The sequence below is a fragment of the Bactrocera tryoni genome, chromosome 1 (assembly GCF_016617805.1).
Source record: "Bactrocera tryoni isolate S06 chromosome 1, CSIRO_BtryS06_freeze2, whole genome shotgun sequence".
NCBI lineage: Eukaryota > Metazoa > Arthropoda > Insecta > Diptera > Tephritidae > Bactrocera > Bactrocera tryoni.
The window spans coordinates 42,861,270-42,878,579 of NC_052499.1; the positions used below are offsets into that span (position 1 = coordinate 42,861,270).

The 17,310-nt window shown below is 37.3% G+C and overlaps 2 protein-coding genes across 2 annotated transcripts in view; both read right to left on the bottom strand.

Annotated features, from left to right (window-relative positions):
* The window catches only part of LOC120768043 (RYamide receptor), a 368,160-nt gene extending 359,240 nt beyond the window's left edge, over positions 1-8,920 (bottom strand). Inside the window, exon 1 of the mRNA XM_040094594.1 lies at positions 8,814-8,920. The gene's annotated coding sequence lies outside the window, so the exon portion shown is untranslated. The remainder of the gene's footprint in view (positions 1-8,813) is intronic.
* A 5,925-nt stretch (positions 8,921-14,845) lies between these two features.
* Positions 14,846-16,859, bottom strand: LOC120767021 (extensin-like). Its single transcript, XM_040092853.1, has 2 exons — positions 16,763-16,859; positions 14,846-15,879 (listed from the first exon to the last, which is right to left on the bottom strand). The coding sequence occupies exons 1-2, from the start codon at positions 16,857-16,859 to the stop codon at positions 14,846-14,848; spliced, it is 1,131 nt and encodes a 376-aa protein (XP_039948787.1).
* Between the last annotated feature and the right edge of the window lie 451 nt (positions 16,860-17,310).

Sequence of the window (17,310 nt, forward strand, 5' to 3'; positions counted from 1 at the left end):
GGTATGGCCGGCCGTATGTAGCCGTTTGAATGGCCTCTACGTCTACATAACGCTTTCCTTTCATGGGCAAAAGCATTTTTCCGAAAAAGAAGAAGTCGTCGGTCACAAGCGTCGATCGAGGAGACAACGCATTATCGTGCAACAAACGCCAACTTTCATCTTCGCGATATTCGGCCCGAACACGTCGTATGTCGATGTTTTGGAGATGTTCAATTCCACTTCCATGGATTTCAATGATGATTAAGCTGATTTTTGATGAATTCACGCACAGTTTAGATGGAATTTCTGCGCGGATTTTGATTGGCCCACATGTTGATCGTCATTTATGTCCTCACGACCAATTTGACAACGTTGAAACCACTCGTGCACTCTGCTACGGAGGATAGGCAATCATCGCCATAAACTTTTTTCATCAATTGAAACGATTCGGTAAAAGTTTTACCAATTTTAAAACAAAATTTAATGTTGGCTCTTTGTTCGAAGCTCATTTTCGCACCGATAACGCAAACATACTGACACTTCCAATCACAATAACTTCACTTCCAATCAATGAAAGGTCATGAAATTCTCACTGGACAATCGATAAAGATAGCTGTTTCTAACGCATCAGTCGACATATAGATGGCGCTACCATTGGGCGCTAGATTCAAAGAGTCCTGTTAACTTTGGAATGCACCTTGTGATACACTTATGCAAACTATTTTTCCAGTCCTCGAAACACCTTTCATAGGAACTTTTTCTGATGGTTTTCAGCTCCTTCTGCGATCTTCGTTTTATCTCTTCGATAGACTGAAAACGGATTCCACGGAGCGGCAATTTCAGTTTTGGGAACAAGAAAAAATCATTCATTGCGTTTTTGGTTTTAAATTCCAATACAATCGTAGCTCGATGCAATGGTGCATTATCGTGGTGTAAAATCAATGAATTGTTCTTCCACAATTCCGGCTGTTTTCGACGGATGTTCTCACGCAAACGCCGCAAGACGGCTAAATAGAAATCCCTATAGACCGTTTGTCCCTCCGGAAGAAATTCATGGTGCACCAAACCACGAGTATCGAAACTCGAAACAACTCTTTTTGAAAAAACAAATCAGCTTTATCGGGACGAGTCGACCAAGAACGGGCTTCATACCCAAAATATTCACCAAAATCCTTCGATGGATTTTCAAAAACCATATTCCATACTTTTTTAATATTTTCAACGACCTCTCAAATGTCTTTGAAAGCTTTGTACTAGCCGTAGGCTTGTGTTTTTGATAAAACTGAATTACCGCAAGCCTTTTCCAACATAAGCAGCGATTTCTCACAAGAAATTTGGTTTAAAATACAAAATTTGAGACAGATTCTTTGCTCGACATTTTTATCCATTGTAAAAATCGCAACAAACTACTAAGATGTACAGACTTAGGCAGCTGCTATAAACAAAGTGGTTGACAGGTAACTCTCATATTTGGCATAGTAATTAAGGACAGTCCTACTAACTTAGGAAGGTACATTTTTTTGAAATATTATTTACCTGGAGAATTTTATTTTCGTACTTTTTTGTCACAAGCTATATCCTACTATCACGAGGCATATTCGATGCTACAGTAATAGAAAACTTCCTGATTGATTCTATGTTTTTAATAAAATGAAACTGATTAAAAGTTACAGTGCATTAAATAACATCAACGCAATGCCAGTGAATCAAGGGACAACGATAGTCGCAAAACCACGTTTTTAGTTATTAAAAAGTGTTAATCATAACTGTAAACAACTTTTAATCAAATAAAGTTTATTTTAGTATGTTTTATTTCCCTTCAATTTCTTTTCCAATACCCTCAGAAACAGCAGCAAAACTGCATGACACATCAACTGTGATTTCTATTGAATGAACCAACGCATAACTGATGAATCGATAATGTAGAAATGTTGCCGCACTGATTGAGTGTCGCAATGAAAGGAAGTGGTGTATTAAAAATGCCATAAAAAGCAATCAGGCAAATATGAATGCATTTTTAACACTTCCACACACACTTAGAGGAATGTACTCACCACTACACTCTTTATAATACCACGGATACCAATGTAAAATGAAATGCAACGAATGCGCATATGTGACTGCATAGGAATATATTTATGTATGTTTTTAGATCCTCCGCCCTTGCAAATCCCAGAGGATCATTTCAAAGTTCGAGCTATTGCCAGCGTTATTTATTTGCAGCACTTCATTGATTTTGATACGGCTTTCAATACTTTGTTGCGCTCATTCATGCAACACTTGTTGTATTCATTTATTAAAATATAGATGTTCATTATTTCACTTTAAATTGTAAGTACACAGCCGTGTTAACACTGCACTGCGAATTGTGGTAAGGCTTTGTTAATCTATATTCACATAAATATGCTATCTAGCGGGAATATACGAACACGCGCCGCAAGAAAAAAGCCAAAATTTACAGAAATAATAATTTTTACATTTTTAGTTAAGAAATGTATGTCGAAATGCGACTTTTCCTTTGCAATATGGCAAACTAAGCGTTACAGCCCTACTAGGCGTATGCGCAACATTTCTACCTTGATTTTCGTTCGCCGCAATTTTCAACGTAAACACTGCACTTAACCGGTTTAACACTTCCGTCGTTTATACGCGCGCACTACGCGACACTGTGGCGAGCAAAGCAGCACGAATGTGTGATGCAAGCGGCGCTCGGTTTCCCTACACGCTGCTATAGCATAACTTCCGTTTCCGCATAGAAACACATCCGTTATGAGCACACTAACGGTAGATAATAGCCGCGTCTATAATAAAACACCGATATAGTTCAGTTGTTGCCACCCATCAACACTTTATATACAACTCTGGTTCGCTGCCACAAAATATTATTTTACCATGAAATTGATAGATTTATTATCAGTTTGAACGGGGTTTAAGACACGGCGCGTGCCACACGTTTCGCTCGTGAAACGTAAACACCAACTGATCTGCCCCATTGTGTGGAAATTCACAGCAGGCATTGCCGCTAATCAACAGCCAAGCAGTCGGCAGTCATCGCCTGTGTTCGTTCTAACGCCACGGCTGCAGCATGTTGTTGTGCGTTATGTTGCCACACAAGAGCAAAGGCTGCGTTGTGCTTGTTAACACCGTCGAATTTTGGCTAGTGTGTGGGACAGACGGTCCCAGTGTTGCCACAGAGCACACCCCCCGCTGTACAGATAATTCATCACAGTTTTTGTTTAGTCTGAAAGTCTCTTATGTCTTGTTATTTATTTTTTATGTGCCTATACATTCGCATGTTGCTGCAACATGTTGCTGGCGCTACTGCGCCGAATCACGAAATTGGCGCCATTTCACTGCTGTCGGTAGAGCACGTGTGGCACGCGTTGAATGTTCTTTGTCGAGTGTTTTTGTTTACATCATTTTTATAACTCCACCCTCCTCAATTTCCATTCACGGCCGTGAATACAGTGAAGTATTAAGGTGAAATGTGTGGAAATATTTTTTATTTTAAAAATCTGAATTTATTGTGAACTTCCGCAAAAAAAATTTCTTATCCCTCGGAGGTCGAACTTTTCCCAAACTCGATTTTTGGGATAGCATTAAGCTCTTTCAGTGATTTTCATTTACATATATTGTAGAACGACAGCACTGTAAGGTTGTCTTTATTTTTGGAAATTTTGGAAAATATGGAAGCTGTGCCATCGTTACACTATTGTTTTTAGCCAAGATCCACAAACAAGTAAGTTTCAACAAACGAGTATCGCCAAGCTCACAACAACACATCTATCGTTAGTAGCTACTACAGCCAAAGTAAGCCTGGAAACGAAGTTTAGGCGGAATATGCAAGAAAAAACTTTCTTCTAAAACTGGAGAAATGTAATGGTTCTAAACGAACAACACATGATGACATTTTATTGTTGAATATGAACCATGCGATTAAACAAAGCTTGCGTACCGAAGGTTATGCTAGATTCGAAAAGAAATTTAGTGGGCACATTATTCGGTTACCACAACTATAATATCGCAATATGCTCATACGTGTCAGAAAAAGGATCAAAAGGCTGTTGGTTCCACTTTCCAATGGTCCAGCTTCATAAAATGTGTTTATATGGATATTTTTGTCTTAGCAAATAGACATGTATTTCCATACAAATTCCTTCACATTGTGTCATACCTTAAAGGTGAGATTTTAAGTTTCATTTAACCAAAACCAAAAAAAATTAAATTCGGGAAAGTTGAAAAAAGTTACAGCTGTTCAAAAATGAGTGAAAGTAATGAAGAAATGCGATGCTGTAACACTTCGTGAAGCACATCAAAAGTTCGCTCGCTTTCGTTCTGGAAAAAAATAAGTTGAAGTTTATTTAAAAATACGAAAAAACTTTTCCGACTAGCCAATATAAATAAAGTTGAACATATTTGAGCTTTCCAATATATAAAAATCATTATTACAAATATCCGCCAAACCGACGCAAAGGGTGCAATCTGCAAACGAGCGGAATTAACCAAGTCATAAAAGGCAAGAGAGTGTTAAGCGTTTCGATCTTAAGTTGCTCAGCTACAGAAATATAAATTTCAGCAGCCAAAATTAAGAATTATATTATATTTATTATTTTTAAATGTTGCTTGGTAAGAGTAGATAAATAAATTTTTTTGGTGGTGGTAAAAAGTGAATCTGTCAGATCAAATGTGCTGGAAAGAGAATTGAAATCGTGACATATACAGTGGAATCGTTCGTTAAACTCAAAATTTGTTCTAGAAATTTTTAAAAGTAAATGTATAAACTTCCTGCGCGAACGGGAACGTTAAAATTAATATCAGACAACATAGGTGGACTACAGACCATCCTACCACCTACATATACCAAGCATTTCAGCATTTCTCTGCGACTAGCGAGCGTAGATTTATAAGTTTTAAACGAATAGTAAATGAGGAAAGATTTAACTTGAAACCCCAATGAAAATGATTTAAGGCAACGAGTAAAAACTGTTTTTGAATGGACTCTAGACTTAATAACTAGGGTTCCATATAACAGAGGCATACTCTAGTATAGGCCTTACCAAAGATGTAAAAAGGATTTTTATAGTAAAGGACATTAATAAGGTCAGAAACAGTATCGTTACATATAAACTGTTGAGTTCTATTACTAAGATAAAAAGCAACCCATTTTAGAAATATTGGTTGATAAGTAAGAAAAGGGTTATTTCTTCTGCTATAATTGCTTCAAAAAGTTTAGGTATAACTGAGAACTTTGATATTCCTCTATAGTTTTCAATGGATGACCTTAACCCACTCTTATGCAAAGGATTTATGAACCACTTATTCCCTACTGATGGAAATAAGCCTTGCTTAAGATAAGCATTAAATAGTTTTGTTAAGGATTGGTATATATATTAGGCACATTTTTTAAGAAAGCATGAGGGAATCATATCTGGACCATAATTAAATGATTGTTTAAACATATTTAACTGATATAAGACGTTTACTTCGGAAATGGTGGGTGCATTAATTACAGAAATCAGACCTAACTTGTGTTGATACGGAGCATTTTTAGTACAGTGAGTTCAATTTTCCATAATATTCCTGAAGAGCAAGATAGATTAACAAGGGGATAGTCATGATAAAGATTCTACGTTTTGTTACTAAGATATACGAGGTGTGTTCAAAAAGTATCGCGAATTTTGTGTTTTTTCAAAAATTATTTATTTATTCATGAAAATCTATTTTGTCCCCTTCAAAGTAATCCCTATGAGATATTATACACTTGTGCCAACGGTTTTTCCAATCTTCGAAGCACTTCAAAAAAACATTTTTTTTTATCTTCTTCAGCTCCTCCTTCGATGCCGTCTTTATCTCGTCAAGAGAAGCGTAACGTCGTCCTTTCATGGGCCTTTTCAGTTTAGGGAACAAGAAAAAGTCACAGGGGGCCAGATATGGGGAATATGGTGGCTGTGGCATCATTAGTGTGTTGTTTTTGGCCAAACAGACGCGCACAAGCAACGTTGTGTGAGCAGGGGCGTTATCGTGGTGGAAAAGTCAATTTTTGTTCTTCCACAAATCCGGGCGTTTCTGGCGGATTGCTTCGCGCAAATTGCGCATAACTTGCCAATGGATATGTTTAGGACCTCAGCAACTTCTCTAACGGTGATTCGACGATTGGCCAATACCATTTTCTCCACTTCATTAATTTTTTCGTCTGTTGTTGAAGTGCTCGGGCGTCCGGCACGCTATTCGTCGTTAACATCTTCTCGGCCTTCTGAGAACATCCATCGATAAACGTTGCTTCGGTCCAAGGTAGCTTCTCCGTATGCCACAGTCAACATTCGGAATGCATCCGCGCACTTAATTTCGTTTTTCACACAAAATTTGATACAGGTTCTTTGTTCAATTTTTTTTGAATAGGTAAAAATCGAATACGATCCAAAACACGTGCAAGCAAAGCAGTTGCTTAAATGAACATTCAAAATGGCCGAGCTTGTCGGCATAAGTGAGAGACATGAGTACCAACATAACGCCACAAAAAATTCGAAATTCGAATATACGTAACCCGCGAAAATTCAAAATTCGCGATACTTTTTGAACACACCTCGTAAGGAAATTTGTTTTCTCAGTAATATTAGTTACACTAGATAGGGATATCGTTTCGTAACTGGAACGTCAACAGCAGACAAAATTAATAACTTTTAATGTCGAGCTGGCTACCATCCATCTGGAAGAATCAAATCCGATATATACAATGCTCCTGGAAACAATAGTGATTTCGGTCTCGAACCCTTCGCTGTCTACAATTTTATGCCAATTTTCGGAATGCGCAGGTGCCATGCGGACTTGCTCGAAGAGTCCACTGAAGTCCAGGATAGAACTTAAGATGCTACATTTAGTAATTAAACTAAGTGGGAAATGAAGACAGAACAATAAGGCAAACAAAAAGTGCTAACATCTCAAAATACTCAAGTATAATATAACCAATATCGCACCGAAATATAACCAATAGTAGCTATATTTATGCAGCACTTAAGGTAATCTTCTTTTACGTAAAATGACAATTCAAAAGCTTCTCTTAAGCCGAATTTTATACCAGCAAAATCATCAGCCTTAGACAGAAACCGGTAGTAGTCACTTTATGCCAGGGCCGGACTAGAATTTGGCTGCATAAGAATAACCCTACCAGGCTGAGCTTCTGCCAGTTGCTATGTGTGGGCTGACTGGAGTTGTACTGAACGAATTCCCCTCCCATTGGTCCAACGTGGCCTTAAACAAGTTCTTAACTATGCAGGTCCGTATTAAGAGCCGCAGGAGTCTAGCTCTAGATTAATTCATATCAACTCCAAACACAATTCAAAACCTTCTGACTATTTACCCGTACCGTTTCTATTCGTAATCATTCGCTTCAGAAATATATCGACTTTGTTGCGATTCAGCAGCTCCTAACCGATAAGAACTCGCCCTACGAGGGTTTTGCATTAACTTGTAGCACCCATAATTCGAGCTGCTTTTATCCAACTTTATTTAAATTGTTTCAAACGACAAAATTTCGCACTTCGGTAATGAAAACAGTGCTAACATTTGACCGTCCTGTAAACGCTGAACAAAAAGTATTAAGTTTGCTACGATGTTTGCCACGCCGATAAGGAAATTTCGGAGACCCTATAATGTATATATTAATAAATGATCAGCGTGACGACCAGAGTCAATTTAGCGATGTCCGTCTGTCTGTCTCTTCTTCCACCTGTATACTTATATACGAACCTGTCTCTCAGTTTTGAGATATTGCCCTGAAATTTTGCATTCTGTAAACTTGTCGTTAAATTTACAACTTCAGTGAAACCGAAGTTAAAGTTTTTTATATTTTTATACTCTTACAACATGTTGCCACAGCGTATAATAGTGATGTTGACCTAACGGTTATAGATACATATCATCTAAAACTAATCGAGGGATATACATATGTATTTATATATAAATGATCAGGATGAAGTGACGAGTTAAAATCCGGGTGCCTGTCTGTCTTTGACTGTGACGTGAGTAAAAATTAAGATATCCTGATGAAACGTCTTGGTCGCGTTCCTTAGTAAGAATTAAAAGCTATTATTAGTAGATGGGCGTAACCGGACTATTACTAAAACCGAAATCGAAAACTTATAAAATGCCAAAACTAAGAAATAAATTAAGATATAAAAATGCTAAAAAAATTTTTAAAAGTGGGCGTGTCACCACAGTAAATTGGATCAATATTTCTTTGAGCCCCCATATAACTAATACAAAGATTTTCGAACTTTCTGTTGACTCTATGATCTCAATGGAAATGAAAGAGCGTGTTTTACTCATGACAGTGTATCTTTTTTCCTGAAATCGATACAATTGGGCGAAAACTTTACCTACTCCCCATCTATGTAACTATTACCAGTCCGTCACTGTATGAATATATTTAGTATATACATATATGCATAACATTGATTAGATTCCAATACTCTGTTTCATGTGTTGCACCTTAACATAGAGCTTGAACACAGGCCTTCTTTGCACGTTTTTTGCTGGTTTCTATCTTTGACACGTGATCAAAGAGTATACGCTGAAGCAGTCATAAAACTGAATCTGAAAAGTGTTTTCTTTGCGAAAAGTTATCTTTCTAAACTTCTATAATAAAACTCTACCGCACTTGCACAAAGTGAGAGATAGTTCTTTAAAGATATCTATTGAAAAAATAATAGATTATTTTTTATTGGTTCTTTTATTTGGAAGAATTGAGTTATTAGATTTCATATTAGTCAATATTAAATTGAAATTTTTTAAGAAAAAGTCAACTAAAACTATTTTGATTTAGTTCAAGTAGTTACTTCCTTTGCACAAATCTAGCGGGAGCTTGAGGAGATGAACTTGATCACCAATAATGGAAACAATGTCTGACATTGGCTTTTTATTCACAAAACCACTAAATGCTACTACTCGTATTTTATTTGTATTTCCTTTAAAAAAAACACCCAAAATATTCCATATCATTCACAACAATAAAGAGCTAAATTAACTATAACGGAACCTCGCCCGACCAGGCAAGCGGAGACGCAGCCGCGAGTCGGCAAAGCTTACAAAAAGACTTTTGTATACAATTTGATAATTTTGTAAGGTAAATTGATGAAGTGCCCGAACAGCATAAAAGAAAGTGAACAAAAAACGAAACAAACAAAGAGATAAACAAGTGTTGATAGAAAACAGAAAAACAGAAATAAGAAAAGAAAAAAGGTGAGCACGGCAAGGTCAAGTTTGTGAAAACAGAGCTTTGTAACTTTTGTGAAGTGAGTGAAAAGTGCAGAAGAAGCATGCGTGTTGTTACTGGTCTGTTAATTTGTCACGTGGTCTAACAAATTATTACACACGAACAACGTTGTTGCAGTACAAAATACGCGCTGATCGGCCCATATTGAAACCGCGTAAACCCATCAACGTTTAAGCATTTAATTTGTTTAATAGCTGCGCGTTTAACTGTTAATTGCTGCAATTAATTGTGGCTAAAATGATTGTCAGTATTGCTAGTTGCCTATTCCTAATAACAGCTCGCCTGCGATGCACACATTACATTTATATAGCATGGCTAATACAATTTTGGTCAACATTTTTATTGTTTTCATTTTTTTTTTTCTTCCATGTTACCCTATTTTCGTATTTCGGACAACGGCTGACTCCGCTGCCGCCATGGGCTTAATGAAACTTGTTATGGCTCTGCCTGGTCAGCCGGTAAACGAGAGTGTGATGAACACCTGCCAAGCAGAAGCAGAAGCGTAAGAGCACAATAAAGGCAAGACGAAAACTTTGCGTGTTATGTAATAGCACTTGGATTGGTATGCAAATTTACTCATCCTTTTGTGAGTGGCGAAAATGTTCGAAAGCATTTTTGAAGTGCTGCTAATGAGGCACGGCCAATTGGGTGGGTGTGAAAAATACGGAGCAAAAGCAATATTGAGAAATTCAAATTATGAAACTGGATCGGAATACCTCAGTTGTAGACTTTCAGTAAATAATTGGAGCAGTAAATAAAAATTCGTGCGAATTAGTTGCAATTACTTCAAATTCGGTAAAGGTTGTCAGATAACAACCAACTATTGCAAATTATAAAAAAAAAAAATTTAAAAGTTAAAGTTAAAGAAGTTGCTTCTCACACGAATATGCTTACTGTTCGAGGAATTTGAATGCCTCGAATAAGGCAAAAAGTTTCGTTAAACAAGAAAAACAAAAATTGTAATAAGAATAAAAAATTAACGAATAAAAATGCTAGTGAACAGCGAAGAAATTTTTGGCAGAATCACAGAAAGATCCAAATTGGGATCCTCTTCCTTAACCTTTTTAATTATTCTTCTTCGGAAAACGATGGCATCATCTCAGCTGATTGAATTCCGGAATCTACAAGTACATATGTAGACAACTTCGCACCTTATGTGTGGTTCCAAATGCTTCAATAACTCAATATTTGATTAATTTTTGAATTTTTGAAAAAAAATTATTAAATTTTCTGCTCTATAAAAATAGTCTGTTATGTTTTTCCGATTAAGTTAAGCGTTTACGAGATATTCATCGTCAAACATCAATGCATATTAAGGTGGATCAAAACAATTTTTTTTTCGTTTGGTACTCTGAAAGATATGATGAATGATGAAACTTATAGGCTTCCTTAGAGGTGTCTAGGAACCTATTTTTCAGAGTACCAAACGAAAAAAAAAAAAAAAAATTTGAATCACCCTATTATGCACATTAAACTTATCTATTAAATGGCGCGACCACGCCTAACAGGTGTATCTAGCTTCTGCGATCCCCTGTGTAAAATTACAGTTCTATGGCTTGATTTAGTGCTTAGTTATGGCACTTTATAGGTTATTGGTTAATGGCGTTTGTTGGCGTAGTAATGGTTCAATTACGCTCATCTACGAACTCGTATTTTTTTTATACTAAGAAACCTGCATACCAAGTTTCAACAAGATATCTCAATTTGTACTCAAGTTACAGCTTTGCACGGAGGGACGGTCGGACCCGGATTTGAGCCCGTCTCGTCATCCTGATCATTTTTATATACACAAATATATAACACTTTATCTACCCTAGTCACCGTTAGGTGAACAGAACTCTTATACTCTGTAGCAACATGTTACAAGACTATAAAAATATATTTAGTATTTAAATGTGGAATGGTTCTACCCAAAATTTTTATCACTGTAGTGAAGACATGAAATTAAACCATCTTTATTACATTTTTTTATATTTTTAGATCAACTAAGCATACCAACAAAATACTAGATGTAATAAACTCCTTTATAACCAGGGAGATATCTCGAAATTTCATCAAAAAAGAAGGTGGGTTAGATCTAAACTCTGATCACTCCCCATTATATTTAACACTAAGTGCTACAGTTATTAAAAGAGATGTTAGTTTGAAGCTGTAAAATAAAAATACGGACCGAACTTCGTTCAAACAAATACTTCAGACTAAAAAAAGTGTCCGAAAATCACAACAACTAAACAACTAGAGTTAGAAGTCGAGACATTTCCGAAAGAAATTCAACAAGAAGAATTTAAATTACATTTAATCTTTTCACTAATCTAGCCCGTTCTCACCGTTGAACAGATGATAAAAAAGGTGTTTTTGCCATTATTCACCAGAATTCACATCGCTTAATATTTATCAAAAGAAAACGTTTTTATATAGTATTTTGTTATATAAGCCGTCTTCTTTTGAATATGTATATTCCATATAATGGAAATAATGAACGCATTTTTTTATTTGGGAAGTCGATTTTCAGGTGAATTCAGATTCATTGCGTTTAATGAATTTGTTTGTTTATATTTTTTCTCTTTGTACTGTCTAAATCAGCTGTGTAATGTAATAGATTTCCAATGCTGACGAGTAGATGGTGCTAAATCAGAGTCGCATAGAGAGTTTTCGCGTAGATTAGATTCAAATCACCTCAGGGACGAGATTAAGAACTGTAATTTTTGTAGGGCGAAATTTTGTTAAATTTATAAGATTCGTGAGATAAACTACTCAACAGTGGATTAAGTGTCGGTCTGATCATGGTTACGACGGCAATAGCAACAAACACTCTCACCACTCTTCAAAACCAACCTTAAGAAGAAGTCAATTAATAAATATTTATCTCAACTATCCGCTGACAAAAAAGATGATTACTTACTCTGGAAAAGTACCAAATATCTGAAACATTCACCACATTTCAATGATGGTGGATATTAATTGCTTCCAATAAAGGGGCTTAAAGTGTTTGTGATAGAGCTAATACCTTTCGCCTCTCGTCCAAATGAGAATAGTAAAATCGTATTCCTCAGTAGTATTTAACAGGATCATGCAAGAACTCCAGCAATCGCCATTTATGAACTTAAGTGAAATTAAAAAGATTAAAGTTAAGAAAGCAGCTGCATTCGATCTAATTACAGCAGAAGTGTTAAAGCAGTTACCATACAAATGTTTAGAGGCTCGCCTATATTTTCAATACAACAATACGTCTGACATATTTTCCAAGCCTTTGGAAAGCCGATGTTGTTATGGTACCTAAGCCAAGAAAGGATCCTCATATAGTCTCGTCGTATAGACCGATTTGACTACTTTCAAAAATCTCAAAACTTTATGAAAATTTAATTTATCACAGATTAAACTCTGTAATAGACGAAAAGCCGTTAATCCCATCTCATCAGTTCGGTTTTAGAAACAAGCATTCAACTCATAGAATAACACTCGAAATAAACAAAAGAATCACTTTTCAAACTATAAGTATTGTTGGCGTGCGTATTTTTCTTCACATAGGCGGGTGCGAATCTTAGCCGCAGCAAGATAGTGGTCGGAGTCGATGTTAGGACCTCGGAGCACACGCACATCTAAAACACTGGAGACGTGTCTTCCGTCTATCACAGCATGATCGATCTGGTTGGTAGTTTTTCGATCCGGAGACAGCCGGGTAGCTTGATGAATCTTCTTATGCTGGAATCTAGTACTACAGATAAAAATATTTCGGGCCCCGGCGAAGTCAATCAGCCTCAACCCAATTGGGGATGTTTCCTCGTGGATGCTGAATTTACCGACCGTAGTGCCAAAATACCTTCTTTGCCCACCCTAGCGTTAAAGTAGACAAGCACGATTTTGACATCGTGGCGGGGGCAGCTCTCATAAGTGTGCTCCAAGCACTCATAAAAGGCATCTTTGGTCACATCGTCCTTCTCTTCCGTCGGGGTGGGGCGATATGTTGAGGAACCTCGCTTTGATGCGGATTGTGGCTAGACGTTCATTCACCGGAGTGATTGATAGTACTCGGCGACGGAGTCTCTCTCTCACCACGAATCCCTCAAACTTGCGCTCCTTTATATGGCCACTGTAGTAAATGTCACAAGGACCTTCTCGTCTCTGTCCTTGTCCTGTCCATCGCATTTCTTGGACGGCGGTGATGTCAGCCTTTGTTTTTACGAGGACATCAACCAGCTGGGCAGCGGCACCTTCCCAATTAAGGGACCGGACATTCCAGGTGCATGCCCTCAATTCGTAGTCCTTATTTCGTTTGCCATGATCGTCATTAAAAGGGGGGTTTCTCATCCGAGGCTGTTGGTAGTTTTTCATTGGTATAGTTTTTTACGTGGCGGGTCCCAAACCCAGCGCACAACCCTATGTAGGGGATGTTTCGCCTTCTCACTTTAGCTCGCCTTCGAACGGATGTTCTTAAGCTACCCAGAGGATACTTGGTCAAAGACCGGAAGTTGTGAGCTGCTTGAGTCATGTGTAAGAGAATCTTTTCTGGCCACTCCCAAGTGAATGGCGATCAGAGAACTTTCCTCACTTGCGTGAACTTCTACACATGACTCCATCCTCCCTCACAAATAACAAATGCAGTATGATATGGTGAATTATCGCACTTCTTTGCTCCATAAATTCAGACATAGTAAAAATCGCTGAATTCACTTTTAGAGCCTCACAAAACGACGCATATCTCGAATTCCAATGTATATTTTGACGTGAAACTAAGCAGAGACAAAGACTAAGCTAAACTAATGACATCTATACTAACAGTACTACCAACTTAATGAAAAAAATTTACCAATTCGAAAAACACGCGATGTATAAATTAAAAATTTCAATTTGATCACAGTAGAAAAACCAAAAATCAATCAAAATGAAGAAATCTTATGTGTTCTCCGAAGAACAAAGGAGAAAAATTAATATTTCGTTATATACTAGTTGTGAAAGAATTGGAAAAACTCCTGATGAAGAAGTTTAAAGTTCGGTTCACTAAGGACTGGGCTGACCTTCTTCATACACTTGGTGGATAAAGCGCCCTCTAAAGTATGTAATTGCCAACTATTATTGCTATGTGTAGTTCATCTAAAATAATCGCTTAACGCTGAAATGCACTCGCCAAGAGCCGATACAATGAGACCAAAAGCTTTTTGAAAGTGATGATATTTCTCCGTTTCTTTTGAGTTGAACCTCCCACACAATACCACCTTTCACTTTGTGCTACTTTTGTAGCATTTCGTAAGCGTGAACACAGCCGGTCTCATTTATATAACAAATTCGTTTATTATTTACTAAAACTTCATAAACATTAAAATTAATTAAAAAACATAAAACAAAATCAAACAAAATTATTTAATGCGTTTGTATGTATGTTTTGCGTATGTGTAGGTATGTTGAGTGCATTTAAATTTTAACATGTGCTATGTGTTGACGCGTATGAGTGTGTGTTTGAATGGCCAACTGATGAACAGAGTTCTTCTTTCCTCCATTCTCGCTTTCGATGACTATTATACTATATATGTTTGTGGAATTTTACTAGTTTTTGGAGCGCTCCGATGCTCCTGCTTACTGTTTAACAACCAACACCGTTTACTTCTTCTTCAGAAAGAAGCGGTTGCTGGGTGGTCCATAGCTGGACGATGGCAAGTGAGTGGGCTCTTCCACCACGATGGGTGCCATGGGTTCCGGAGCCAAGTATTGATTGCTGGGCGCCTGGACGGTGGGCTGTGGCTGCTCGCCGGCGGCAAAGGGCAATGCAGTTGGCAAGTCAAAGGCATCGGCGGGCAAATCGTTTACGAACTGTGGCTGTTGGTCGTGCGATTGCGGCTGCTCCGACTCCAAGGCAGGCTGAATGGTAGTGAGTGGCGCAGTGAGATCAGCAGCGAACTCATCAGCTGCAGGAGCGCCATACTCAGCGGCAGGCAAATCAGCATGACGAGGATCCATATCGGCAGCGATAAAGTTGTTGTTGCCATTGCCATTGTCATTGTTGTTATCATTTTGCTGTTGTGGTGGTGGTCCATAGACGGGAGCTTCCTCTTTCTTTGTCTTGTATTTGATGAAGTAGACTTCCGGTTTGGAGGGTTTGGTTGGTGCCGCTGTGGGTATAACAATATCCTTGGTGGCTTCGGGTTTCTTGTGTAACACATAGATGAGTGTCTTCTCTTCGTTTTGTGGTGGTGGTGGCACAACTGGTGGACGAATGGATGGTGGTGCTGGCGCCTTAATGAAAACGATTTTGTAGTGCTTTTGCTTGGCGGCTGGGGCATGACGCACGCGTGTCTCGATCACATCCTCATCCTCGAAATCCTTGGGTGGCACGTGCACGTACACATGCTTGTGCACAGTGGTCGGCTGTGGTGCGTAAGGGTAACCGCCCTCTTGTGCTATGCTCGACTGTTGGTAGGCGGCATTGTAGGAGTCTTGCTGATCGAGTGGTAGTGGTTGAACCGCCTGGTACTGCTGCTGATTGACATCTTCGGGTCCGGCTGCTTCGGCTGGCTGCTCAATGTTGTTCAATGTGGGCTCACCGGCGAGCGGTGTGCCATAAGTGGTCGGTGGTGGTGCGGCAAAGTTGCCAAAGGCATGCTCGGAGGGCAGCTGCTGGTGCAGTGAGGCGGGATCTGGAAGTGCAACAAAGAGTGTGTCGGTGATTAGCGGCTCTAAGATTTGATTTTTTTAATAAATTCAAAATTTCTAACGGTTTTTTTTTTGTTTTGCAGTTATAATGAACTTTTTCTTGAAAAGGTGAGATATTGCATAAAATATTATTAAATCAGTTATTATTTTGGAAAACAAATGTTCTCTTGTTTGTTAAACAATTATTTTTTAATCTCTTTACATTTAAAAATATTAAAAAAGTATATAAAAAACCTTTTTCAAAATGTTTAATTTTAAAACCGATTATTTTAAAAATCAGTACCTATTCAAAAGTATTAAAAATTATATTTGTTTACTTTTATTAAATAAAAATTTTTAGTTAAAAATAATTAATAATTTCCAATCTCTAAAATTCATTTCAGATTTTTACAGATTTCAATTTTTCTAATTCTTAAATAAATATTTTACACAATTTATGGGCTAGACTTTTTATATTATAAAAAATAATAATATTTAAAAAATTTATTTTGACTTCAGACATTACTTTGGCCTCAGATTTTATTTTTTTTCATTTATATAGATCACCAAATTCAATCTTATGTATTATCATAAAAAGCCAATTAATTAACAAAATTTTTGAAATTTATTTTTTTGATATGACAACTCTGTTTTCGAAACAATTTTTAAAACTAATCTATATTTTGCAGATTTGAGCAGTGTTATCGATTTACTTTTTTAATCGACGTATTTGAAGCATAATCTTGAATTGGATTTATTTGATTCACTATACAAGGGAAATTCTATTTTTCCAAGTTTTGTTTCATATATTTAATTTTTGCAGCTCAAAAATATTATATATTTTCAAATATTCAGTTGCATATTTTAATTTTTTTGGTCAACACTAACTTTGCAGTAATCCATTGTAGGTATAACCTGCAAGCGGCGCCTCAGGACGCGCCAAAGCGCCCGCAATCAAGCAGCTCACTAACACAAATACACGCATTATGCACAATAAACAAAAACACAAACAAATTAAAGGCTGCAAATCCTTTAAAGAAAATGTTCAAAGTATTCCAAACTGTATAACACTGCCTCTTAATCCACCGGAAGCGTGCACTCTATAGCGGTAAAGGAAGCTTTGTAGGGAAGAGCAAGTCACGAACTGATGCCAAACCAACGGCCACAACTGTAATTTATATGATTCCAAAAAACTGATGCGCATTGCAACAATTGACGTTCGACCATTAACACTTGAAACTCATACAAGGCAACTGCAGAAGCAACAACAACAAATGCCAACAACTGCAGAAGAAATACAAAAACCAAAAAGGCAAAAAAAAAATCGAAAAAAACCCAAAAGTAACCGAAATTTCGAACTTTTGCCTTAACTAAAATGCCATTAAAATTTGTAATTGAACTTTGGCGATATAGCAAAGCGCAAAAGCGATCGGACA

Excerpts from the sequence above, each read along its gene's own strand:
- LOC120767021 (XM_040092853.1), bottom strand. The coding sequence starts at position 16,859 with ATGCGTGTATTTGTGTTAGTGAGCTGCTTGATTGCGGGCGCTTTGGCG. Across the intron at positions 15,880-16,762 it reads CTACAATGGATTACTGCAAA|ATCCCGCCTCACTGCACCAG; the intron begins GTTAGTGTTGAC and ends TTGCACTTCCAG.